This window comes from Microdochium trichocladiopsis (genome assembly GCF_020744255.1).
Source record: "Microdochium trichocladiopsis strain MPI-CAGE-CH-0230 chromosome Unknown B0I36scaffold_9, whole genome shotgun sequence".
NCBI lineage: Eukaryota > Fungi > Ascomycota > Sordariomycetes > Xylariales > Microdochiaceae > Microdochium > Microdochium trichocladiopsis.
The window spans coordinates 850,856-876,308 of NW_025763552.1; the positions used below are offsets into that span (position 1 = coordinate 850,856).

Sequence of the window (25,453 nt, forward strand, 5' to 3'; positions counted from 1 at the left end):
GCAATATGACCGTGGCCCTGAGTTTCTTCTTTTGGTCATGGCAATAATCCTTCTAACACCGAAACGCAGCGGGGAAACAATGTGGGCCGCACCGCATACATGCAAGAATGCTGACGTGATGCGGACGTGTTCCGCCGTCTCACTCCGGATCTTGGCCCTGAATAGCAGAAGCCCAGGGCCAATGGGCATTCCGGATGGTTTAGAGTCAGCAACAAGCATGTGCATATCTGAATCACATACCCCACCACATGAGGATATTGTCTGGACGATCGGGACGGGACGCCAAACCCGTGGTCCTAAGCAGAGCCCTCCCAACCCCGATCAGATCGCCCAAGCACTCCATGGGGTTGGGGGGGCCGCTAAACCCTTTATTTCCGAGGCGATGCCCCTAGGGACAAGGCTCGACAGGGATAATCAGCCAAAGACGCGAAGACGCGAGAGGGGGTGGAGCCCTGCTGGGCACCAGCGACCGCTCCAGGCAGAACAGAGCAGGGGGACCACGATAGCTCTGTAAGCCCTGGCCCATGCCTGCCGCCAAAAGCCAACCGCTCCTCGTCTTTCGTCACCGTCAAGTTCCAGCTAGCACGCGGCTCCCGTCCCTCAAACCCGTTGGTGGACAATTCTTGGCATAACACGGAGCCATAACCCACGTCTCAAACTTGAAGCTCTTTGTCACAGGAAGCTGGCGTGAGCATCTGGATCGAGATAAAGGCGCCTGGAACTCGCCAGTTGCTGTCATTAGCGACAATAGGGACACCCCGGAGCCCCCTCGAGCAATGGCTGACTACGACCCTGAAAAGGCGCCGGCGGCGCCAGCCGCTGACGCAACCTCCAACCACCACCTGCACCTCACCACATCGTCGTCCGACTCGAGCCTCCATGCGAAAGAAGAGGCCGACGGGCATCATGATCATCACCACGACCACGACCACCACGACACGGCAGAGCATGCCTCGCTTGGGTCGAGCGAAGAGGAACACACAAATGCAGACATCGTGCCAGGAGGGTGGCTGGATCGGCAGCTTGTAAGTGAACATTTTTGCTGTGCGCTTTCATCCCCGGCTGTCTGATTGTCGCCGTCTCATCCATATAATGACCCTCTTGCTGACGCTGGCTGGGCCCCTCGCAGTCCCACAACAATCGGTCACTGGACCACGTAGAGTCTCGCGCCAGCGGACCGAGCCGGCTGTCCAATGTCTTGTCCAACACCATCAGCCGGGTGCGCTCGTCCCGGCGGCGCGCCGGGCTTGAGCGCGCGCCCATCCCCGAGTCTAACCTCGCCGAGGGGATCGTGGCATGGGATTCTCAGGACGACCCGGAGATGCCGCTCAACTGGCCTGCCTCGCGGAAGTGGATGCAGGTCGCGGGCATCGCCGCCATCACGCTGCTCACGCCCTTTACCTCGTCCGCACTGGCTCCGGGGATTTCCAACATGATGCGCGATCTGGACGTGCAGGACCCTGTCGTCGGATCTCTGACTGTGAGCATCTACCTGCTGGGCTATGTCATTGGTCCGCTGGGCCTGGCACCCTTGGCCGAGATGTACGGCAAGAAGATTGTGCTGGACGCGGCGAATGTGTCGTTCTGCTTGTGGCAGATTGGATGCGCGCTGTCGCCCAACATTGCGAGCTTGATCATATTCCGCTTCCTGGCGGGCGTGGGTGGCTCCGGTTGTCTGGTAAGTTCTTCCTGCCGGCACATGCTGCGATTGCCACATATCTGAGAGGTGAACGGCAGTGTCGCTGACAAGACTTTGCTTGTTTTCTTCCAGACGTTGGGTGGTGGTTTCATCGGAGACATGTTCCCGCCCGAGCAGCGCGGTACCGCGAGTGGGTTGTGGATTCTTGGGCCGGTGCTAGGTGCGTGACTCTCGTTTCCCCCCTATCTTGTCACACCCGCTGTCTGAATCAAAACACCATCGCATTTGCATGACATCGGCGTACTTAAGGTCTTTAACAAGCTGACTCGCTGGACAGGTCCCAATCTCGGGCCTCTGGTCGGTGGTTTTCTAGCTGAGAGCATCGGCTGGCGGTGGAATTTCTGGATCACCCTGATACTTGGAGGCATCATCACGGTCATGATTATTGTCTACAACAAGGAGACCAACTACACCACCATCATCGACCGCAAGATCAAACGCCTGGAGACGGAGCGGCAGCAACAACAAGACGCCGGCGCCGGCGCTGACCAGCCACCGCGGCTCATCAACCATTACGCTCGCAGCAGACTCACCACGCGCGCCCTGTTTTCCAAGAACTTCATCCGGCCCCTCAAGATGCTCTGCCTGTCGCGCATCGTCACCCTCCTCTCCATCTACATTGCCTTCCTCTACGGCACGCTCTACCTGCTCTTCACCACTTTAACCGGCGTGCTGAAATCCCAGTACGGCTTCACGACGGGCCAGTCCGGCCTGGTCTACCTGGCCCTAGGCCTCGGCAACCTCTCTGGCTGGGCCATCATCACCTTCCGCTCGGACAAGCACGTCATCAAGCTGACGCGCGCTAACGACGGCGTCTTCGTGCCCGAGATGCGCCTCTCCATCTCGATCCCCTTCTCCGCCCTGATCCCCGTCACCTTCTTCTGGTACGGCTGGTCCGCCGAGTACGGCCTGCCCTGGCAGAGCACCGTGTTCTCTCTGGTGCCCTTTGGCCTGGGCGTCATCGGCGTCTTCATGCCCCTGACCACCTACCTGATCGACTGCTTCCCCATGTACGCGTCCTCGGCGATAGCGGCCAACACGGTGCTCCGCAGCCTGGTCGGCGCGTTCCTGCCCCTTGCCGGCACGCCAATGTACGACACCCTGGGCCTGGGCTGGGGCAACTCGCTGCTGGGGTTCTTGTGCGTGGCCATGATCCCCCTGCCGCTCTTCTTCCACCGGTTCGGTGGCCGGCTGCGCAAGAAGGAGCGTTTCGAGCTGTGAGGTGGAGGACGAAGCAAGAGGATCCCGCGCTGTATTTGAAATTGGACTGGTTCATAAGTTAAGGAGAACGAAAAGGTAGATAAAAGGTGCAATTAGATATTACTTGCTTCCAGCTGCGCGTCAAAGTCTGCTACCCAAAAATGAAAAATGGGGGCTCCTGGTCCTCCCGATGAACGTTATCAAATGCCTGACCATCCATGATCCCGTGGATGTAGCACTCCCCCGTGAGCAGCCAGTGGTTCATGGACGCATTCCAACGCATTATAAAAGGGGTCTGCCCGCCAAGCAGAAGGACGACCTGGTCGCCCGGCTGCATGTCCGCGGGGCCAACACCGAGAAAGCCGGCCGTGGTGACAAAGGGGCTGCGAAGGCACTGGGCGCGGAACACGGGGCCCGGCCTGGCGAGCGCCATGGCGTGGAACGTGTTGGCCGCGTCGAGTGCCTCGCTGTCGAGGGTCGCTTCGAGGGCCTTCATCTCTTCCGCGTCAGTCCGGTTGGACACTCGTCCAGCGTCCCGGCGCGTCGTCAGCCCCGCGACACTGATGAATTGGACCGCCTGCTTGAATGCTGCCGTGCTTCCCCCCGTCATCGGCGCCGCCATGTCACGCCAGCCTTCGATCTGGGTGCCCAGGGTGCGCGCCCAAGTCTGTAGCCGCGCGCCTACGAGGACGTGCGAGCGCGTGATATACGGGGCGTGGTGCTCGGCTCGGTCCCTGACGGAATCGATAATGTATCCGCTGAGCCCGAGGAGTAGAGGGCACGGCCCACTCTGGAAGCGCTGGACAACGCGAGGACGCTCGTCGCGGGTGGCGTGGAAGGTTGGCGAGGCAGAGTCGACAAGCTCGTTACCAGGGCGGGGGATGTGCTCGATGATGGAGTGCCTCACCCTGACGGAGCAGAAGTTGGGGATCCACGAGGGCAGGTGAGGCCACGGGTTGCCGATGTCGCAGGCATTCAGGGCGTCCAGGCGGCCGTGTAACAGCGCCTCGTTCTCGACGAAGCGCCCGCACACTTCAACCATGCCACAGTATGACTGGAGCCCATCGATATCGGGCGGGTTCGAGAGGAGGTCGTTGTAAGTCTCGCGTATGTCCTTTGCGTGCTGCTTGGCAGCGTCGGTTTCGCCGCCGTCCAGACCCCGCAATGCGTCGGCGATGGGCTGCAAGGTGAGTTTGGGGTTGTTGGCATCGCGGTCCTGAGAGGAGACGAGTCCTATGAGTGCAGATATCCTGTCGGCCGGGACTAGGCAGTTCCAGCTGGTGAGCCCTTGCATCAGGCGAAGCAGGCGGATCCCACCACGCTCATGGCGTGCTCGGTATCGTTGCCGCAGCCACTGCATGATCTTGAACCGGTGTCGAACCTCGTGGAGTGAGCCCATAGCGTTGTGCCACGGGTCGACAGAGGGCCCCGCAAGATCTACGGCAATGCTGAAATCATCCGTGTCCTGGTGCTGGGCGGGATTGACGTCGGTAATCATCCCAGACACGTCCTTCCAGGATACCTCGAGGTTGCCGATCTGCACGACAAGAACTTGGGCCAGGGTGATCTCCTGGAGGATCCATCTCCTTGTCCAGAAGGGCAGCCTCACGATGCGGCTCAAGGAGAATCGTTGGTCATCGTTGAGCATCATCCACAATCTGCCGTCAGCGACTTCGTCATTCCTGCCGAGCCAATCAATGATTGCGGCGGATCCCTTTCCGACGAGGGACTCGGTCATCCAGCGGCTCTTATCGACCAGATCTTGCACGTCAGTCTCGTCCTCAGAGAGCCAGGCAACGACCCTGTCTGCATTCTCGTACACTTGACGCATCAGCGGGATCTGTCTGGCCTTCTCAGGTTTTGACTTCTGATTGATGCAGATCGAGTCGGTCCAGATCACCCTGTCACCGACGGGGCGTCGAAGGTGTCGGATCGCCATTTCCAGATTCTGTCCGAACGCCTCGAACTTCATCCTTTCACCCTCGTCGCCAAACCTCACAAAGCAGTGGCCATCGAGAGGAACACGACCCTCGGCTCCGGTGTAGAGAATATCCGGTTCCTGAGCCCATACATACGATAAGGCCTCATAATGAATAAAGCCAGGGGCAGTCCTGGCTACTTTGGTTCTGCGCAGCGTGCATTCGATTGGATCGTGCTTGCCACCTGGATGGACCACCAGCACTCGGATCTCGTTGTCACTGACCGCTATGGAATCGTAGTAAGGAGTGAGGGGATCTTTCCTTGTCGGAACAGCTGTAGTTCCTCCAGACCCGGTGTGTGCAGATTGATCACCAGGTCCTGTAGTAGATCCAGTCGGAGTTCTCGATCGTGTAGATGTCGAAGTCGGCGGGGGGCGACAACAGAAGTACCAGATGATGACACCGAGCAATACAAGTCCGACCACGGCGCAGCCAGCAGCGATTCCGCCGATTGCAGCGGGGGAGAGGGTCTCAGATGACGGGCTGAATCCCTGTCCAGGTCCATTAAAAGGCCCTGTGGAGCTGCTTGGTGTTGCAGATGCAGAGCGCGACGACGACGTGGAAGCGGTACGAGTGGACGTGGTTGACGAATAAGTATAGCTGCTGGACGACGAGGAAGACGCGGTGCTGATGATGCTAGAAGGGACACTCGGGGGCGGGTTGCTACTGACCGCCGAGCAAGACGGAGTGCCAAAGACGTCAAGATAGCAGGATGATCCAAGTGGACAACAAAAGCTGTAGTTTGTGCATGGCACATAACCCGACAAACTTCCACACGGCTGTTCCAGAGAGAGGTATTTTGGAGGGCATCGGTCAGTATAGCCCAGCTCACCCGAAAAGCGAGGAGGTCGCCACGTACCGATGTGGAGGACCCCAAACATTGGTTCGTCACTGCGCCAATTGCAACACAGCATGGGGAGCCATCTGGTGCACTTCCAGAGCAGACATAGCCACTGGCACAGCACAGAGCGCCACAGCACGGGTTGTTGTAGTCGCAGCAGCCTCCACCTGGGCACAGCAGAGTCAAATTAGGGCAGCCCTGGCGCCGAAACAACCTCAAAGGCGAGTTTGACTCGTGGCGCGGTTGCGGGAATGCGGCGCCCGTGAATGGTTGTGGTACCGGTTGAAGAACCTCAGCGTCAGGCGCCATCCTGGTTTGGTCGCTGCTCAGTGTGCTGAAGACTTTGCAGGAGAGGCTCAAGCTGGCCAAGATACAGGCCACTGCTTCCTTATTTACTGTCGTTCAAAAGTGCCACTCGTTAGTTGTGTAGAGCAGCCGGTGCTGAGCAACAACCCAGATACTTGGGGGCGCATCTTCATTTTATGACATTCCACTTGTGAGCAGGCTCGCCTACGCAGGCTGGTGTGATCGGATTCTGTTTATCAGCCATGAGACCACCCTGATCCTCTGCGTCCAGGGCTTTGCAAGCAATCTATACCAACCAGCAGCGTGGCATATGTGCCGTGTTCAAACTCTATAACTTGCAGATCTCTGCCTCCTAGGCGAGCGGAACAGACTAGATGTTGTGGCGACAAGGGTCATGGCTGCCGAGCAGGGGGTGCCCGCCTGACAGCTGAACCATGTGGCGCTCTCAGCTCTATCAGGTCATTGTCAAAGGAGGGTTACACCAACACTACTCGTTCGCAAGGGTGGTTTCTTGTAATGATTGGTATGATGGCCGCACGAGTGCCTTGCTGAGATGGGTCGCTTGTTATCCCCCTCGTGGATGCGGCTATACAACTCCAGGCCCCCAATCGTTGCAATGAGGTGCAAGGCCTACCTAGTCTTTTAACAGCCTCAGCTGAAACCATAGACTCCCTTTGCGGATGCAATCTGAATCAAGGTAAATGCAGACACCACAGCCAGGGATCTGACAAAGAGCTATTGGCGTGCCGAAAGCATGAAGACGTGTGTACTCCAATTTGACACCACACAGATCACGTTGTAGTGAAGCAAGCAGCCACCTAGATGGTGCTGATTGGCAAATAAAGCATGTGGTTTGTGCTCGACCTTCCAGGTACAGTCTGGAACGGAGTATACACCAGCCGGCCAGCAGCTCCTTCTTCATGGGTCATTTCTGCGAGGAGAGGCATTCGGTTGGTACGGGCTTGCCTGCAGGACATCATCTTGTATCGCACCCACAGAATGGCACAATGTAGAAAAGACAAAAATGCATTTGTGTATGGTCATGATAGTGCCGTAGAGTGCTTAGTGTCTGAAAACACCCGTCTCTCTAGCGATGCAGCCTGCGCAGTGGGCCATCAATGTCAGTCGTGCTGCGTGGCTATGAAGTTGAGAGAACGGGAGTATGGCCAGTTGCAGGTCTTCGGATCAATTTGATATTCTGGAGCTGTGATTCATTTGGTCGAAATCCCTGTACCTGGTTACATCAGATCTGCCTTTTTTTAATGCCTTACAGGATACTGATTGAGAAATCCAGTACAATCGACAGAATGGCAATTTGTGCCAGTGCGGTCTCAGTCTTTGATTGGTGGAAGTCGGCTTCGGCACCAGTCTTGGCGACTGAGCAGCTCGCGCCATCTTGTCCCGGGGCCCTGGGCTCGGAAACCAGGCCGAAGTGTGGAGAGAAATACGCATCGTTCCCCGCTTCTACCCCATCATGGGGCGCGGGGGAGGCGCGGAAAAGTCCATACATTACCTCGTTGGTGTACCCAGCCTGGCCTTGCTCTTTGCTGGCTAAGAGCTCTTCAGAATCATCAACGCCCCAGGGACAACATTATCATAACACCCAGCATGACCGACTCGACCGTTACGGGCTCCTCGCGGCCCCTGAAGCGGTATGCCATAGTGGGCACGGGCGGCCGCGCCATCTTCTTCTACTCGTCGATTGCGCGGGACTACCGCAACACGTCCCGGATCGTGGGCTTCTGCGACACGAACCAGACACGCATGAACTACGCCAACAGCAAGCTCGCCGAGCTCGGCCACGACCAGGTCCCGACATACCTCGCTGCCGACTTTGACGCCATGATCCGCGACACGAAGCCCGACGAGCTCATCGTGACGACCATCGACCGCACGCACGACATCTACATTGTCCGCGCGCTCGACCTCGGCATCAACGTCATCACCGAGAAGCCCATGACCATCGACGTGGCCCGGTGCCAGCGCATCTTTGACGCCGTCGAGCGCACCGGGAAGAACGTCCGCGTCACCTTCAACTACCGCTACGCGCCGCACAACACAAAGGTCGCGGAGCTGCTGTGGTCCGGGGCCATCGGCCAGGTGACGTCGGTGCACTTTGAGTGGATGCTCAACACGTCCCACGGCGCCGACTACTTCCGCCGGTGGCACCGGCAGAAGAGCAACTCGGGCGGCCTGCTGGTGCACAAGTCGACGCACCACTTCGACCTCGTCAACTTCTGGCTGCGCACGCGGCCCGAGACGGTCTACGCGCAGGGCGACCTCAAGTTCTACGGCCGCGAGAACGCAGAGGCCAGGGGTGAGCAGCCCGGCCGCGCGTACAGCCGCGCCCACGGCAGCGAGGCGGCCCAGAGCGACCCCTTTGCGCTGCACCTCAAGGACAACCCCCAGCTCAAGGCCATGTACCTCGACGCCGAGCACGAGGACGCGTACTACCGCGACCAGGGCGTCTTCAGCGACGGCATCAGCATCGAGGACACGATGAACCTGCTGGTCCGGTACAAGAACGGCGCCGTCATGACGTATTCCCTCACGGCGTATGCGCCCTGGGAAGGATTCCGGGTCTGCTTCAACGGCACCGGGGGCAGGATCGAGCTCGACGTCGTCGAGAACAGCTACGTCAACTCTGGAGGAGACCAGGCCGCCGAGGGGTCGATCGAGAAGCGGTCGTTGCTGCTCAGGCCGCTGCTGGAGAAGCCTGTCGAGGTGGAGATCCCAGACGGGGTCGGAGCGCATGGCGGTGGCGATACTGTGCTGTTGCAGGATCTGTTTGGTGAGCCCGTGTCGGACGAGTACATGCGTGCGGCGAGCCACATAGACGGGGCCATGTCGATCCTGACAGGCATCGCAGCGAACCGGTCGATTGCTACAGGGCAAGTTGTCAAAGTCGACGATGTGCTGAGGATACCGTGAAGGCGTTTAAAGTAGGAAAACTAAGATGGAGAGATGCACATGGCAAAAGTGGAAGGCGTAGTACAATGAGATTCAACAGAGACGCAAGCTACACTATACACACGCCGTCCGAATGTAACAGGGAAGTGAATTCAGACAAAGATATGCCATCCTCACATGTACGGAACATCTTCCGCATGTAAGCTGTTGATAATCCTCAAAACCGGCTTCGTCCTCTTGATTCCTCAATCAACGGGCCTTGTTGGAAGCACTGCGAATGTATGGCTCAAGCGGCAGAACAGATGCCTCGGGCGTCACCCCGTCATAGAGCTGCTCCCATCTTGGCTGCAGGACCTCGGGCGTGGGCCATGCATTCTCCGAGTCGCGCAGCCAGAGGCGGAGGAGGTGTCGACTACAGGGTCCTTGTGTTAGCTCACTGCCTTCAAGTCTGCTCACTGACATGAAATCTCCTCTCTCCTGCCATGTCATTTCTGGCACACGGCAAGATCTTTCTTGGCGCTTTGGGAGTATGCAAATTGGAGCCTCGGGAGACAACTCACTGCTTCCCCTCTCCATCGACAAACCCGTCCCTGGCATGGAACACCGCGAGGTTGTTCACATACTGGATGTCCCCCTTCTCAAACGAGGTGTTGACGCAGAATTTCTCTCCCAGAAAATGCAGCGTGTCGAGCGCCTCGGCCTGCGCCTCGGTGATGGGCGGGATGTTGTGGCTGCGCGGCAGGGCGCCGAAGCCGACAAAGTATCGCCGGGCATATTGCAGGATGACGCGCTCTGGCGTGCTCGGGGAGGCCGGCTGGTGGAAGACGAGCGGGCGGGTTGACCACTCCTTGCCGGCAACATGGTCGAAGCTGCAGTTTGGAAAAACCCATGTCAGTACGCTTCCCGCGATCGGCGTCCGAACACCCACGGTTCATCATATAGACAGAACTCCTTGCAATCCCAAACGGGAAACTCACACTTCCACATCCCAGTTCTCTGCCAGAGTATGAATCAGGTCCGGCCGCGTGCGTGCAATCTCGTTGTACACGCGCCATGTGCTTGCCAGCTTGCTCGCACCGCCATGCAGCGCCGTCTCGAGCGCAAACAGGCTCACGATATCGCCCGAGTCGGTGTGGAAGACCTGGCGGTCCGTTGTGTACGCCGGGCTGCCAATCACGGTGCTGCTGTTGCTGTTGCCACTGCCGGGCGACTTCTTCTCGCTGAGGTCCTTGATGTGCGTGAGCACCACATCGGCAGGTGCTCCGTTGAACTTGTGGTCCTGCCGACCGCGCTTGTCCGCAATGTGCGACGAGATGCCCGTGTAAATGAGAACATTGTCGGCACGAGAGTACTTATCTGGCTGTAAGCCGCGAAGCACGAAAAATCCGTGGCCACGGTGCAGCTCGCGAGATAGGCGCCTGAGCTCCGCGTGCAGGGTCGGCAGAGGGAAGGTCTTGCTGGAAACGTGGCCCGAGGTGAGATTGAGGGCTGTGGGTTGGAACGGTCAGCCAGGACATCCGAGAAAGAAGGCCCTTCAAATTTGTCCCGAAAGGCAGCCTTTGAAACACCTGGCAAAGAGCTGTGCATGCTTCTGAAGTGGCTGTCTCTGTACTTACACTTGAAATGTTCAACGGCTGCATCAATCTCTGCCAGCTGTGCCTCGCTCAACACATACGTCCAGGCGTACTTTTCGGCCAATGTCTGGCCCTCCCATACCAAATCGCCTTCAAGCTGTTGCGGGAACCCTTCTGGCAACGACTTGGTCAAGCCACCTTGCGCAAGGCGACGTGCAACTCGGGCCTGCCACTTCTCGCGATCTGGAGCGTACGCAATGTCTGGCTGGCCCGGCGGCGGGAGAGCCGCCGGTGTGACTGAAGCAGTCTCGACAGAGGACAGGGTGGCTGTGGTGGACATTTTTGTACAGTGCTGGGGTCGCTGAGGGGCGGATCAGGGTTCTTGAAATGGAGGTTTAGGAGCTACGGTTCGAGAGGCTGCGCCGTTTAGTTGTGAGTGGGAAGCGGCATCGGAGGATGGGCCGTGTATGGCGCAATAGTGGTTGTTAGTGAGGGGAAAAGCACGTCATTGGATCGCCCCGTTGTGAGATTGGGGCGGCATGTAGTGATTGGAATCAGAGACCCCCATTACCCCGACGTGTTACACTTACGGACGACGAATCAAACATTCTTGTTTGTCAGGCGGATGCTGTGAACCGACAACATGCCTTGTCCCCAACGCTTCACCGCCAAGAACATTGAAATATGGCCAGCATTTTCACCGTTTTGGACCAATGCCACTCGACTGAGAAAGTGATAGCAGACGGAAGACGCGATCTGGGTCCTAGAAGGAAGCAGGGCCCAAGGTAACAACCCCATGCGCACGACTCTGCGAGTCCTAGTCGGAATTCCATGCATCGGAAGACGGGGCACAGGTAAGCCAACATGGATTTATTTGTTGTTCACCTTTTGATGAGTGAAACTCGATGAAGCCGAGCCATTAAAGTTCACCCGGTCGTGATTTGATGCTCAACAAATAAGTTTTGTTTGGCCAATTCATTGTGCTAGAGGGGTCGCTTTCGAGTTTGCCTTTATGCGGCGGCACAAGCCTTGGACAACCCTTTTCGCTGCAGGGTAAAAGAAAGAAACCATGACCAAGTGCTCAAGCTCACAAAGAAACAGCTTCTTCGTGTATCTTGCACTCTTTCATCATGCTGTATGTGTATGTGTCTATCGTGGAGGGTCTTGATGCGGTTTCATTTGGACTGACCAAGTCACTTCTCGCTGAGCAGTGGATTAGCTTGTGTTTGCCTCGTTGGATAAGAGACAAAGGAAGGTCTATCTCTCCAGGGTATTCTCAGACTGCGCAGTCTCACCGTCCAGAAATCCTTGCTCCACCGTACGGCATCCATCACAGCTTGCTTATTTCAAGGCGCACGTGATTCAGTAGCAGAACGTCGATTGTTGGATGGGCGGTGACAATTGTACAGAGGACAATCGCAATGCCGTGACTTTCTGGCTTGGTCCTACTGCCCAGACATTACTGGCCCTTTGGACGTTACTGCAGCTTTTCTTATAAAGCATCAGACCGCGCAAGCCACGATTCCAGTTTCATCAAATCGTTTCCAACCACTTCTCTCTATTTCCCAAGTCCCAAACCGCCCTCCAAGATGTACTTCCCCATGCTCTCCGTTTTCGCAGCTGCGGCCACGGCCATCGACATCGGCCTGTACAACAACGACATATGCAACCCCCGGTCCACCGTGCACGTCATGTGCACCAACGCGGACCCCGGCGAGTGCTGCTCGGCTTCCACGGACCGCTGGAGCTCCGACAAGGTCTGGGCAGCCACGAGCTTCCATCAGATCCCGACCGAGTGGAACATTGAGGGCAGGACATACCACGAACGCGACTGCCAGGGCGGCTTCAAGACGGCGCGCTCTGAGGGCAAGACGGAGATCTGCAAGGCCTGGGCGCAGGTCCAGGGGCCCATCATCAGCGGCAGCTACCACTTTGTCGGCGCCAATGGCAGAGAGCGGCGTCGCGGCGACAGTCGGCCATGCAGACGGGCCGATACTCTGGTGTTGGCTGATGGCGCCGAGTATGATTTGAGAAGCCTCGATGAAGCTCATTTCAGTACACTGTAAGTTGCCAATGAGTTGTATCGTAATTGGATTTTCAGTGTGCCATGCTTCCCCATGGTTTCGCTTTCCGCTCAAGGGTAAATTTTCGGACCAGGCCACTAACACTCCGCCTAGTTTTGAGCTTGCGGCCAACGCGGAGAACCTGACGACGGCCGACATTCCCGCGGGGTTAGCTGCTTTTAGAAAATAACTCCTTGGGTACAGAGCCAGTGGTTTGCTTCTCCCCTGGAGGCTTGTAGTGTCTGAGAACGCCTGGTGACGTCGCCCGTTTGAGGAGGCGAAGACGCCTTAGTTGTAGGATCTATCACGACATACGAGTGTTTGACTTCCTCTTTCCCTTGCCCGTAGGTCAGGATATAGATACAAGAACACAGACACATGGCAGGGTAGGAATCTCATTTCCTAGCTGGGCAAGTTGATACGCTCATTCATGTATGTGGGGCGGCAGAGAAGACGCTTTGTGACACAACATTTCAAAGCTAAAAGACTAATGTTCCCCAATGGGAGACCATACTCTTGCATTATATGGCTGCACAGGCACCTCAGAGAAATGGATATCGCTGAAACGCTAGAGAATCAACGAGATAGTTAAGTAAAAATACCAAAAAACAAAACGTACAACACCAGGGATTCGCTGGTCGTCACCGACCCAACTACTAGTCTGGCGATATCGAGCTTGTGTACAGGGGAGCGGACGGGACCCTCAATTTTCTCGATTCTATGGTCGTACGTGGAAGGATGATCTCTTGAAAATGATTATATTTCAATCTGAAGACGTCTTTGTTGCTGGTGTACATAATCGAGCGACGCGTGCTTCAACGTCCAGACGTCCTCAAGGCTGCGCTGTTGCATTGGCAGCATTATCAATTGCAGATTCTTTTTGATATCCATACAAAGGCATGGGTACAACATCCCCAGCTGTTGGCACTTCTGTACACGTACTCGAGTTCTGTGGCTTCTCTACGAGACCACCACAGCAGCAACCATACCAGCCAAAAGGATCCCCACTCCCTGCGGCACGAAGTCCGCAGCCGCAGCGGTATGTGTCGCCGACGCCGACGCGGAACCCGCCGCGCCTGTGGCCGTCATGGACATGGTCGCACCCGAGTCGCTTGCTGTGGCAGTCCCCGTCGGGCTGTGTGTCCCTGTGTGCGACTTGGTCGACGAGCCGCCGGTGCTGTTGAGCGCCTTGACCTCGCCGCCAAAGACGTCGGGTGGCACTTGCGACAGGCCCGTGTAGGCCTTGGCCGCGGCGGCATATGCCTCGAGGGTGTTGGTGCTGTTGCTGTCGGAGTGCTTGGCGTTGATGACGCCGACCATACCGCTCTCGCAGTGCCGGGCGGCCGTGCAGTAGATCCAGATCGGGTCCGTGGTGTCGACCTTTACTTCGAAAACGGATTTCTATGGGGTGGTGTATTGAGTCAGCCTATGGTTCGATGGCACGTGGCCAAGCATGAAGAGATCTAGTGCCAGAAAACTCACTGCTTCTCCGGTGGTGACGTTGAAGTATCCAGAGTAGAAGCCGTCCGTCGTGGCGGCTTCACAAGGCTTGTCGAAGATACCCCTCGCCACGCTGTGTCGCTCAGGGTAGAAGTGGAACTCGATGGTGTCGCCGACTGCGGCGGTCGTGGTGTTGGGCTCAAACTTGAGTCCTCCTTTGCCAACGTCGATGCGGTGTTTGGCCGCGGCAGCAAGGCCGAGAAAAAGTGGCAAGAGCTGTAAAGACGGCATGTTGTTGTCTAGCAGCTTGTTTGATGCGATGAGAATTGTGGTTTGACTTGGGTTTGTAGGATGTGTTGATGGGGGACTGTTGATTTACATGATATGTAGAGCTCTTTCAAAGCACGCTCACAATATCCGTGGTCGACTCATTGTTTTATATCGATCGCTCCGAAGCCATTGCAGGCCCATCGTGTGCACCACAAAGGGCCCGTCTCCTGATTGCGTATGCTCGCCCCCTGGCTAGTCCACAACATCACGTCGTGGCTGAGGTCCGCCCAACCGCCATAGCCCATTCTCGACCTAGAACTCTTGTGCGTGGGCCAGATCTAACTGGCAACCCCATCATTCTCCGCCTCGGGCCGGTCAAACGAGCTCTGCAATTGGCACAACGCATTCATCTCAAGTAGGTCAGGGCGGCAGCGGGAGCAGGGGAGCGCACGCGTCCATGGTTTCGCACTAGCCCCGTCCAGGGCGAGATTGCAGCGGTGGACGACAAAACAAGCTTTCAGCCCCTGCTAGTTACCGAACCACTTGCTGGCGTCAGGGTGCCCCGTGGTCGGCAGTGAGCGGCTACTCGGCACCAAAGAGTGCACTCAGCCCGCTACACTTCCAGTGAGCTTGACGCGTCATCAGCGCGACGCCAGTGGTAACTAGAACGCCGGACGTGGCGCGGGTGCTGGCTGACGACGAGCCACTCGGGCCCCCTTTGTTGGAGATGTGCTTCATATGTTCAGATCCGCGCAGCTGGTCGTTGGGGGATCTGGCAAGGCTGTGTCTCAGGATAGCTCTTGCACTTCACAGCGCGGTGCTGCCGAATGTTCACATGTGCGTGGAGGCGCAGCCTCGGGGCGTTGAGATGACTTGTGCTCTAAGATTCTTGGGACGACGCCACAGCAGCTCTATGAGTCCAGTCGATGCCGTCACAGCATCTGCGCCAGTGGCGGATTGCCAGAGCCAGCTCAGCTCGAACGAACATATACTCCCAGCTCTATATCTTGTGTGCTGTTGTTCTTGTCATGGTGATGGTGCCCCGAGGCGGTTGGTCTTAGCGGAGGCGGGCGACAGACACAACGGTGTTGTGAGGCGGACTGTCCTCTGCTCACGGCACTTTCCCGTGTCAACTAGGGATGCTTGAGTGGGCCCACAAACCTCTGTTTTCCACAACTGTGCAATAATGGAAACTATGAAGTCATGGCAAAGTCGAAGAACATGCCAGACCTTATTTCGCAGTGGTTCGCATGGTGGTGTTTGAGCCACTCGAAGATGGAGCGATGTAGGGAATATGGAGAGCTCACATAACGTAAAGTGCAACGATGACCGCACCAGACATGTCCCAACATGCAGTCATGGGCTATTGTACAGATATGCATCATCTCGGCCGAGGTCAGTCACAAATGCTTGCTGATTCATCTGCGCCCATCTGATGCGAAGCCTCGACATGCATGGCTGGCTGGCCGGTAGGGTAATTCTGAATGATGCACGAAGACCAGGTGGTTTGCAGCTGTCGTAATTCTTACAGATTGCACGATGTGGTTAGTCTTCATACATCACCTGGTGCACATACAAAGAAGATTTGTCTTTGTCGTCAAGCATCATCATTGCCCATAGCTCGGCTTACCAAGTTGCATGACTTTTCAGTGACATATCGTGTCCTAACCTCAGTACCGGTTGTATTGAGAGACGTAATAGAGCAACCTCAACGGCTCCGTCTTCGCAACAACAGAAATGGCACATGGCATGTATTGCTGGGTGCAATACCACCCACATCTCAAGCTCCATGATACACAGGTAGACGACACTGGGATGCTGGTCTTCTGAACGAATCACTGTCATTTTCTGTACCTGTGTCTGAGCCTCTTCATCGCAGAAACTTAAATTGCTTTGTTTGCTAGACTTGCTATTGGCGTCTCATTCTAGATTGTATCTGTTTTATCGCACGACTATACATCCATGCAACCATCCGGGATCTTACTTTTACACACGGTCTTCAGCGTGGATGTATCATATGTTACGAGGTCATACGAACAGTCAAACTGCCAACAAGAAAAAAGCAAGAGAAAAAAAAGGCGGGAAATCATCGTGGGAAGAATATCCGCACGAAAGGACCAGTCATGTAAGCTTAGACTGTATTAGCTCATTTCAAGTCAAAAATACCGAGGGTCATTTCCAGAAGTCCCTTCGCTAAGTCTCGACTCTGACTTCCACAATGATGACCGATCTCATCTAGCTTTGCGATAGAGTGGCCCCTGCAGAAGAAGCAGGCTCATTGTCCTGCCTGCCCTTGCCAGGACAATCTTGTTCAATATCCTGCCGACACATGGTCTGATATGGCAGCTCTAGCCCCACAAAGCATCCACTTGCTCTCATTTGTGCCTAGATCTGATGGGTGCCTGGATCTGCACTGCCATTGCTGTGCGGGGTCCGTTTCTCCCAGCGCAAACCTCCGCGGAGCCGCATCGGTTCATCCGGACCGATGTGGGTATACCCTTACGACAGTAGACGCTAGGCTTCCACGAGATGCATGCCGGATGACGGATTTACCACGGCTAAGTCCGCGTGCGGGTGAAAGCCCATTCCAAAGTACTGCAAAGCACCAGAGATGCCGACCGTGGTGGGTCAGTCACCAATGTTCAGCCGCCGAAGTGCATCATGCCATCAAGTCCGAAGGTATGCAGCAGTATAGAAGTACCTGAAGGTGGATACGGTGAGGGACACGCAGATTGCCCGATGACGGTGGGGAAAAGGAAAGTGGCCCAGCTGAAGGAAGCTCCAAGCTCAAGCTTGGTTGACACCTGACGTAGGTAGCTCTAGCCGTTCTCGGCCCCGACCCGGGCCATCCCATAAACCATACGGATGTCCGATAAGAAGCGAGACAGCCCCTCACGAGCATGTGAATCAGCGTCCTTCCTGCCCTTACGTCCCTTGAACCAAGTACCGCAGGTCATTCCAGGACCTGACTGCCACCACTGACGACAACAACAACACCATCACCACTACCACCACCACAGCAACCCCGCCCTGCCATCCCGCGCCGATTCCACCATCTGCCTTATCGCCACTATGAGCTGTCCCGACTGCTACCGCGGCGGCGTGACGACCGAGCACCCCAAGGGCAAAGAGACGACCATCCACGGGCTGGCCACCTATGTCGCCGAGCCGCCGGCCGGAACCACGCCCAAGGACATCATCCTCTACATCACCGACGCCTTTGGGTGGCAGCACGCCAACAACCGCGTGCTGGCGGACCACTACGCCTCGCGCGGGGGCTACCTCGTGTACGTGCCCGATTTCATGGGCGGGCACGCAATTGACGCGTACGGGCTGGTCGTGATGGACAAGGTCGCGGGCAAGGCGGCCACGTGGGCCGACACTTTCTGGAAGCCGTGGTACATTGCGCGGATGGTCCCCTCCATCATCAGCTTCATGTGGTTCTGCAGGCCCGCCGTGCGCAAGGGCCTGGTGTATGAGTTTGCCCAGAAGCTGCGCAGCTCCCCGGCCCCGTACCAGACCAACGGCAAGCCCCTGCGCATCGGCGCCGCGGGCTTCTGCTGGGGTGGCAAGTTTGGCGTGTGGCTCGCGCAGGACGAGCCCGCGAGCCGCCTCGCAGAGGCCCAGCCCCTCGTCGACTGCGTCTTCACCGCGCACCCGTCCTTCCTCTCGGTGCCGGCCGACATCGAGGCCGTCACGCTGCCGCTGAGCGTCGCGGTCGGCGAAGACGACATGGCGCTGCCCGCCGACAAGATCCAGCAGATGAAGAAGATGCTCGAGGCCAAGCCGGGCGCCGAGGGCCGGTACGAGGTCAACATCATCCCCGGCGCGAAGCACGGGTTTGCCGTGCGGAGCCACCCGAATGACGCGCACGAGATGGAGTGTGCGCTGCGGGCCGAGGACCAGGCAATTGCGTGGTTCGACAAGTGGTTGGCTAGGGATTGATCGTGCGTGGCGTAGCATCCATTGTGATGGATGGTGACGGGCAGCTTGATCTGGCAGTGTCGGCTTTCGCACTGGCGTGGACCGCCAACTGCCCGGTCAAATCATTTTGTGTGTGTTGTGCAGTTGTCGACAATGCTGACGGCGAGGCGAGAGGAGGTTTGCGTAGTGGAGTGAGCTTTTGGTATCTGAGGATTGTTCATCTGGTCTTTTCGTCCGAATCGGTTCACCGGCGCATGTATGTCGTTACAATGGTGTTCGTGTCAGACTGAAAGAAAATGCACTTTGGATCACTCACCGACAGTAGGAGGCCTCGATGCGAATTGTGTGCAAGGTGTTCGCCTTCTCCCATACATTTACGTGTCTAATGCGATGCAGCAACCCGAGACAGGAAGCACCAGGGCTGCCTTTTGTGCAGCTCGGAAGCGCAGTCATCCGATGACCAAACATGTCAGCAAGAGGCACTCCACCGAATGCGGCCATTGAGTTTCCCATTGCCCCTGTCATCGCGGCGATCTGTGCTGACGGAGGCTAGTTATTGTGCATGTCATCATCTGCAGTAAGACATCGCTGTGGAAAATGAACTACGTAGTACCGTGCCTGGCTACTGCCAGGAGTACCGCACCAGGGCAGCCAAGCTCTTGGACGTGCTTGGCCATGCGCATTCGGTCTGTGACATTAGCACTGGCAGTGTCTTGGCTCAGATACTCCGGCATGACCGGAAGTATGCCTGGAAATAGCACCTCGGAAAGAAGCTCGAACCCTTGCCCTGGCGATCCCCAAAGCGAGACCCGAAGCCCAGTGATTTGGGACGACCCTGGATTCCCAGGGCAGAAACGGCGGCCTCTCTGGGCAAGGCCGGGATGCTGACGCAGGCCCATGCTGGGATGCTGTACCCGCCCGGCTCTTGCCCGACTGGGACAATGAACGGCCCCGCGTTTCGTCGCCCTGTCGGAAGTCTGGGACCCAGAATGAAACAAGACACACGCGGCACTCGGTCGCTGACCTTCTGAGGATGAGGCAGAGGAGAAACACCCAGCGAACCCTTGGCCTTGCTCGACGCTCCGTGTTTCGGCGCGAGCTAGCGCCAAGAGAATGATCCGATCCCACCATTGCATTACCCGACGGCCGCTGGCGCCATCGTCCCGTCCACCGTCGACTGGGCAGCTCAAGGTCCAGACCGTCCGTTGGGTTATTGTTGTTGCTCGTGGTCCGCCCTCACGGCGCAAACTGCAGGAGATTCTCATGGAGATCTGGGCTGCTAGCTGTTGTTCTAGTGCTCTGGCTGCATGCCAAGTAAGCTTAACAGTGCTTCGCGCCATCCAGCGCTCTAGGCCTGGGGCGGCTGCAGGAATGGGCAGGCTACTCTCCAACGAGGCGTCGCGTGGCACTCAGTGTGGCTACCGTGATGAAACCCGATGGCCTCCAGTCCAGGGCGAGTTCGGCGCTTGCTGAGGGATGGGTGGCACTGGGACTTCTCAGGAACCATCCATTTGAGCACAGACGGCTGCGTGTGCCCCAGATACAGTGGTGGAGCTGAAGCTTCCTGGGCTGGGCTGGGGAACACAGGGCACAGCCACCACTGACTGCATTGGAGCGTTGCCAAACAGCCCCCTGCTTCCCGAAACGGGCAATGAGACGCTGCGTCTGGACAATGAAGCTCGCACGCTAGACACGAGCAGGCACGCACGATGGCTTCAATCCTGCAGCCGGGGGGGCGCCTCCAGGTGTTGTGTTTCCTGTTGAGACAGGAGGCACGACGAGTCCGTCTGGGGCGCAATGTCCCAGAGCTTATTGAGCTGTGCTAAAAGGGGAGGTTTTGTATAAGAACTGCCCTCGACGACCCGGACTTGCAACCAGAAACAAATCCATCATCCTAGCCATAATCACCACTACTCAAATCACCAGCGAGCAGGTTCTCCTTCTACCAACTCCTCTGCCCTTTTATCAAACACACTTAAAGGACAACCCCACAATCTACGCAGCCATGCTCTTCAACACTCTCCAGCAGACCCTCCTGCTCGTCGCCGGCAGCTCCCTCGCCGCGGCCAAGACCATCAAGATCCAGGTCGGCGCGCCGGGCCAGCTCATCTTCACTCCCAACAACGCGACCGCCGCTGTTGGCGACGTCATCGACTTCCAGTTTGCCGGCAAGGTGCACGATGTCGTCCAGGGCCCCTTTGCGAGCCCCTGCGAGCCCGTCAAGACCGGCGGCTTCTACTCGGGCTTCCAGCAGGATGCCACTGCCCAGTCTGTAAGTCACTCACCATATATCATCTCTCACTCGTGCATCAGGCACACTCAAGCTAACGTCTTGTGCTTTTTCCCCACCTGCAGCAAAAGATCTTCCGTGTCACAGTAAACTCCACCGACCCGATCTGGTTCTACTGCTCCGCCACCTCGCATTGCCAGGGCGGCATGGTCGGTGTCATCAACGCGCCCACGTCGGGCCCCAACACGCTCGAGGCGTACAAGGCCGCGGCCGCCAAGACGAGCAGCTCGGGCACTCCCCCTTCCGTGTTTGGCGGCAGCATCGTCGCCGCCGATTCGAGCTCCGCGTCGCCGAGCGGCAGTGCCACTAGCGCCGCCCCCAGCGGCAGCGCGACGGTCAAGCCCAACGGCGCTACTTCTGTCCGGGCCGGCAGCCTGCAGATTGGGGCGCTGGTCGCCGGTCTTGGTGTTGCATTCTTCGCCCTGTAAGAAGGGAGTTGAGGAACGACTTGTTTTTTTAATCATCGCGAAGGGGAAATGCGGTTCAAGGCTAGAATACGCAGAAAGTGAGCAGCTTTTTGGTTTTGTCGGATAGACAGATTTTACAGAGTAATGAGATATGCATTGCCTCGGACCTCGAGCCCGTGATCTAGAAATCCTGAGAAAGCAAGCATGCATGCTCCCCTGCCCCACCATGTGTCGATCCGTGTCTTGGCTATGTCCAGGGGCGCCAGAAGGTTACAGTGAGAAGGATGACGGGCATGAATATCAATTATTGATGGGCTACCTGACCAGCACCTGCTGCAATCGTTCTCTACGCTCAGGGGTCCGTCTTCGCGAAGTACCGTCTGATCTCTACACTTTACTGAGAACTAGTAGAGGTGCCAGGACCGTCTGACCATATTCCCTACAGGTTACTCATCCCCCCCATCCTGTACGGTGGTCTAACTCGCGCTCTGGTGCTAGTGACCCCTGCCGTTCTAGTCCTGAAGCCCTTTGGAACCCCAGCACATGGGGCCAAACCCCGATCCAGCAGCCTATCTGGGGAAACCTTCGGGCGACCTCTCTGCCCATCCGTCCGGGGCCCCGTCCCCGCACCACAAGCAACCGCATGGCCTCGGCTCAAGCTCGTTAGCTCCAACTCTCTCCAACATTTTGGGCAATCATCACATCGCTCGTCGACGGTACGTTTCCCGTCGACTGCACGACATATGCTTTGGCACCAAAGACTCGTGACGGCCCAGTAATCCTGCAGTTGCCCAAGATGGCGGCCATCAACAAGCCCCAAGTGGTAGAATTCTACTACGATGTAAGCTCCTTCTCTGCTTCCCTCCCTTGCCTTGCTCCCACGATCCAAGCCTGCTCGGTCCAATCGCTCATGCTCGCTCCTGAAACCTCGGGCTCCCCCAGATCGTCTGCCCCTTCGCATACATTGCGTCTCTGCGCCTTCCCGCCATCGCCGCCCACGCAAGCGCAAGAATCTCGTACCAGCCCGTCCTGCTCGGCGGCATCTACCGCGCCACGCAGGCCCAGCAGGGCGCCCACGGGTCCGCCAGCGACGTCGCGAACCCGACGAAGCGCGCGTACGGCAGCAGGCACTTTGCCCGGACGTGCCGCCGGCTCGGCGTCCCGCTCACCTGGCCGGACAAGGACAACCACCCTGTCCGCAGCGTCGACGCGCTCAGGCTGCTGTACGGAATTCCCGATGATGACGGCGACGGGCGGGGCCTCAGGGCGGCGGTGAGTCAGGCGCTGTACAGAACGTACTGGGTTGAGGGACGGGGGAAGGAGGTTCTAGGGAGCAGAGAGGCGCTCTTGGAGGTTGCGAGGAAGGCGCTGGTGCCCATCTTGGGTAGTGGTGGAGAAGAAGAAGTGGACAAGATCGTGACGATGGCCGTGTTTGACGATCCGGCGGCCAAGGCTGCGCTCGAGGAGAACACGGCCAAGGCGGTCGCCCGCGGGGCGCCGGGCGTGCCAGGGTTTTGGGTCCCTGATGTCGAGTGGGTTGGGCCTGCTGGGCTTGACGATGTGAGACGGGGCCGATTCTTCTGGGGCCAGGACCGCATGCATTTCTTGCACGCTGCCCTGCTGCAGGCCGCTTCTGGCAAGAGCGGCGGCAGCCAGCCGGTGCCCAAGTTGCTGTCGCTTGTGCCGCGTGCTCGACCCCTGGGCAGGCTGCCGGGCGGAGAACAGGTCAGGCTCGAGTTCTGGTACGACTTCAGCAGTCCGTGGGCCTACCTCGGCTGGTCTGGCCTGGCGAGGCTGCAGCGGCAGTTTGGCGGCAAGGCCAAGCTCGAGATTGTGCTCCGGCCAGTACTGCTGGGCGTCGTCTTCCGGGAAATCGGCGCCCCGATGCTGCCTCTGTTTGCTGCATCACCGCAGAAGCGCGCGTGGAGTTCCCTGGACATGCAAGACTGGGAGCGCTTCTGGCAGGCCGTGGACAACCAGGACGGCTTGGAGGGCAAGGACGTCATGCCTGAGCCGCTCCGGTGGCCAGATGTGTTCCCCATCCGCTCGCCAAACCTGTCGAGGTGTGCCCTAGTGGACGAGGCGGTCGTGCCCACTCTGTGTGAGTGGTTGTTGTCCTTTGTTTGACGCTACGCGTTTGCTTGCACGTGCTGGGCATTAGCTGACATCAACCACAGACCGTGCCTGCTGGGTGCAGAACAAGAACATGTCCGACGATGCCGTGCTCGTTGCAGTCCTTGACGAGGCGGGCTTTGATGGCAAGGCCCTGCTGGCCAGGGCCAAGACGCCCGAGATCAAGCAGCAGCTTGCCGACAATACCAAGGAGGCCATCGATGCTGGTTTCTGCGGAGCGCCCACTTACAGAGTGTTCCATCGTGACGCCTCATCCACGGAGCGCGGGCGAAATCAGGGATGGAAGCAGTTTGGCAGCTGTGTCTGGGGTCAGGACGATACGGCCCTGGTCCAGGACCTGATCTCTGGATGGGATGAAGATGGATCGTCGCGGGAGGTGGCTAAGATTGAGGCTATAGAAGCTACGAACAAGGCAAGACTCGAGAAGCTGTAGATATATCTAGTGAAATTGATTATTCTCTGAGAACGCCAGTAAGGAATATGCTGTGCTTCCGAAACAAAGTCTAATCAGACCTAAAGCTATGTGCGGCCGTGTACGTGCAGCCAAACAGCTTTCTGTGCTGCCCATGAATCTGTTCTGGTAAATTCGCCCAACTTGTAGAATGGTCCAGGGAAGGCAGATGAACGGACATCTCATATCAGGCTAACACCAGCAATGATAAATATGCCCATCAGATACGCATCGAGCTGTGCATGGACATACCCCAGCTGTTCCCTCGTTGTTGATGTTCCTGGGCAGGTTGCTGCAAGTGCCGCCGCTTCGTGTTGGGCTCTTCCTCTGCCTCGATTCGCTCCTGCTGCTTCTCTTCAGCTGCGGTCGATGAGACTTGGGGTTTCTCGTCCGGCTTCCCAGGACTCTGTGGATGTGCTGCGTCGCACTGCAGAAGATAAAGCTGCCGGTGCTGCTTGTCCAAGATGTCCTGGTCCTCGTCGCTGATGAGTTTCCAGTCATCAACGGTCCTGCCGTTGTGCTCGTCTGTTGGAGGAGCAAATAGCCCAGCATCACCACTGCGACCCTGTTCAATCTCCGCCTCCCCGTCGCGACACAGCCCGAGCACCGCATCATCGCGTCGCTCCATCGTGGCGACCTGCCTCTCCCGCAGTTGCTCCTTGACCCTCTCCAAGTGCCTTCCTACATCCTCCACTTCAGCAACCCTCGCCTCCAGCACCACAAGGTCCTCACAAACCGCAGCGAGACGATCGTACGTGTCGTCAGCAATCTCCTGCAGTCGCCGGCTCAGCTCATCAGTGGTGTCGTGCTGTTCGTCCCGATGCGCCGTGATCGTCTCGTGTAGGTCGGTCAGGCGGGCGTCTGTGTCGATGGCGAAGTCGACGAGATCATCGGCATTCATGGCGATATTGGTGACGGATGTCAAGATGTCGTGTTGAGTGGCGCTGGACGGAGGTGAACAACGGGCGATGCCGTCAGCTGGTAGTATCCCACTTTCTTCATGCGCTTCGGGGTGATGCGAAGTACTGGATCGCATGCTGTGCGCGAGGTTATCGGCGAGCTGGTCGAAGTCTGCGGTGTGATCTGGAACGTCCATATTGGAGTTTGACTTCTCGCCGGCTGAGTCGCTCGCAAGATCTTGCTGCGCGAGGTCTTCCATGATGTGGATGAGCGTGCTCTGGGCGCAGGAGAAGTCCACAAAGGGGTCCTCCAGATCTTGTGGCTGGCTGCTGAGCCGCTCAAGTTCCTCATGGACCCGTCCACCCAGGTCGTCGACGATCTGGTCAACGGTTAACTGCTCGGCGGCAAAACCCAGCTGGGGAGGTTCGAACCATGAATTGTTGTCGTCCTCCTCGAGGCCTGGGCCGTTGGCGGTGGGAAGACCGGGGCGTATGCTTGCACCAGGAGACACGATGCCGCCTTCGTTTGACACGCTCAATTCGTCTGCCCGCGTATGATCCTGGCCGCAAGATCGTCGAGGGGATGAATCTGGCGTCATAAAGGGCTGCGAGGACGAAGCTGATGATGCCTGTTCGGCAAGTCTTTCTTGTATGAAAGCATACTGCGCGAGTAGTGCTGCCAGTGACTCGTCGTCTGGCTCAGAGGCCGAACCGCAGACGCAACTGCATGTAGGCATGATATTTTGTATACGGGACGTGTCGTTTCTTGCAGAACTGGGTGAGGTTGCTCCAGCCGGCGAAAGTTGGATCCTCACAATCAACCCTGTTGAGGACAGAAGCGTAAGAGCGCAGTTGTAGCGATGTAGAGAATGAATTCTTCCGGCACAAGATATACACGGAATTATTAAAGCGGATATGGCCGCGCAATGCCTCGATGATTGAGTGCCTGGCTGCAAACAGTTCGTTTGTGATGCCTTGGTGGGTGATCAAACCTTATTGACTGTTTGCCAACGTCGTTACTGGTTGTTTATTGTATTAGGCATCGTTTTCCTAGACGCTCGCGTTTT

At 57.4% G+C, this 25,453-nt stretch overlaps 10 protein-coding genes across 10 annotated transcripts; 6 read left to right on the forward strand and 4 right to left on the reverse strand.

Annotated features, from left to right (window-relative positions):
• Positions 1 to 571: 571 nt before the first annotated feature.
• Positions 572 to 3,104, forward strand: B0I36DRAFT_331732 (major facilitator superfamily domain-containing protein). The gene is made up of 4 exons (XM_046155022.1): positions 572 to 1,025; positions 1,130 to 1,678; positions 1,772 to 1,859; positions 1,977 to 3,104. The coding sequence occupies exons 1-4, from the start codon at positions 777 to 779 to the stop codon at positions 2,918 to 2,920; spliced, it is 1,830 nt and encodes a 609-aa protein (XP_046008169.1). The 5' UTR covers positions 572 to 776; the 3' UTR covers positions 2,921 to 3,104.
• Positions 3,105 to 3,580: 476 nt separating this feature from the next.
• On the reverse strand, positions 3,581 to 6,110 carry B0I36DRAFT_434296 (heterokaryon incompatibility protein-domain-containing protein; the record flags this gene model as incomplete). The annotated part of the gene is made up of 3 exons (XM_046162698.1): positions 5,550 to 6,110; positions 3,689 to 5,478; positions 3,581 to 3,633 (listed from the first exon to the last, which is right to left on the reverse strand). The coding sequence occupies exons 1-3, from the start codon at positions 6,026 to 6,028 to the stop codon at positions 3,581 to 3,583; spliced, it is 2,322 nt and encodes a 773-aa protein (XP_046008170.1). The 5' UTR covers positions 6,029 to 6,110.
• A 1,447-nt stretch (positions 6,111 to 7,557) lies between these two features.
• On the forward strand, positions 7,558 to 9,042 carry B0I36DRAFT_331737 (NAD-binding Rossmann fold oxidoreductase). Its single transcript, XM_046155023.1, has one exon. The coding sequence runs from the start codon at positions 7,634 to 7,636 to the stop codon at positions 8,954 to 8,956; it is 1,323 nt and encodes a 440-aa protein (XP_046008171.1). The 5' UTR covers positions 7,558 to 7,633; the 3' UTR covers positions 8,957 to 9,042.
• Positions 9,043 to 10,957, reverse strand: B0I36DRAFT_295269 (TfdA family taurine catabolism dioxygenase TauD). Its single transcript, XM_046151847.1, has 4 exons — positions 10,552 to 10,957; positions 9,913 to 10,423; positions 9,496 to 9,804; positions 9,043 to 9,347 (listed from the first exon to the last, which is right to left on the reverse strand). The coding sequence occupies exons 1-4, from the start codon at positions 10,847 to 10,849 to the stop codon at positions 9,185 to 9,187; spliced, it is 1,281 nt and encodes a 426-aa protein (XP_046008172.1). The 5' UTR covers positions 10,850 to 10,957; the 3' UTR covers positions 9,043 to 9,184.
• A 1,141-nt stretch (positions 10,958 to 12,098) lies between these two features.
• On the forward strand, positions 12,099 to 12,762 carry B0I36DRAFT_366555 (uncharacterized protein; the record flags this gene model as incomplete). Its single annotated transcript, XM_046159316.1, has 2 exons — positions 12,099 to 12,571; positions 12,687 to 12,762. 2 exons carry the CDS (start codon positions 12,099 to 12,101, stop codon positions 12,760 to 12,762), a joined length of 549 nt encoding a protein of 182 aa, XP_046008173.1.
• Positions 12,763 to 13,532: 770 nt separating this feature from the next.
• On the reverse strand, positions 13,533 to 14,303 carry B0I36DRAFT_376530 (Cupredoxin; the record flags this gene model as incomplete). Its single annotated transcript, XM_046160466.1, has 2 exons — positions 13,533 to 13,973; positions 14,055 to 14,303. 2 exons carry the CDS (start codon positions 14,301 to 14,303, stop codon positions 13,533 to 13,535), a joined length of 690 nt encoding a protein of 229 aa, XP_046008174.1.
• Positions 14,304 to 17,354: 3,051 nt separating this feature from the next.
• B0I36DRAFT_352841 (Alpha/Beta hydrolase protein) lies at positions 17,355 to 18,227 on the forward strand (the record flags this gene model as incomplete). The annotated part of the gene is made up of 1 exon (XM_046157153.1): positions 17,355 to 18,227. The coding sequence occupies one exon, from the start codon at positions 17,355 to 17,357 to the stop codon at positions 18,225 to 18,227; it is 873 nt and encodes a 290-aa protein (XP_046008175.1).
• A 1,729-nt stretch (positions 18,228 to 19,956) lies between these two features.
• Positions 19,957 to 21,125, forward strand: B0I36DRAFT_274217 (Cupredoxin). Its single transcript, XM_046151345.1, has 2 exons — positions 19,957 to 20,478; positions 20,562 to 21,125. The coding sequence occupies exons 1-2, from the start codon at positions 20,212 to 20,214 to the stop codon at positions 20,922 to 20,924; spliced, it is 630 nt and encodes a 209-aa protein (XP_046008176.1). The 5' UTR covers positions 19,957 to 20,211; the 3' UTR covers positions 20,925 to 21,125.
• Positions 21,126 to 21,591: 466 nt separating this feature from the next.
• On the forward strand, positions 21,592 to 23,636 carry B0I36DRAFT_331746 (thioredoxin-like protein). The gene is made up of 3 exons (XM_046155024.1): positions 21,592 to 21,744; positions 21,846 to 23,004; positions 23,081 to 23,636. The coding sequence occupies exons 1-3, from the start codon at positions 21,700 to 21,702 to the stop codon at positions 23,467 to 23,469; spliced, it is 1,593 nt and encodes a 530-aa protein (XP_046008177.1). The 5' UTR covers positions 21,592 to 21,699; the 3' UTR covers positions 23,470 to 23,636.
• A 71-nt stretch (positions 23,637 to 23,707) lies between these two features.
• B0I36DRAFT_352843 (uncharacterized protein) lies at positions 23,708 to 25,123 on the reverse strand (the record flags this gene model as incomplete). Its single annotated transcript, XM_046157154.1, has 1 exon — positions 23,708 to 25,123. One exon carries the CDS (start codon positions 25,121 to 25,123, stop codon positions 23,708 to 23,710), a length of 1,416 nt encoding a protein of 471 aa, XP_046008178.1.
• Between the last annotated feature and the right edge of the window lie 330 nt (positions 25,124 to 25,453).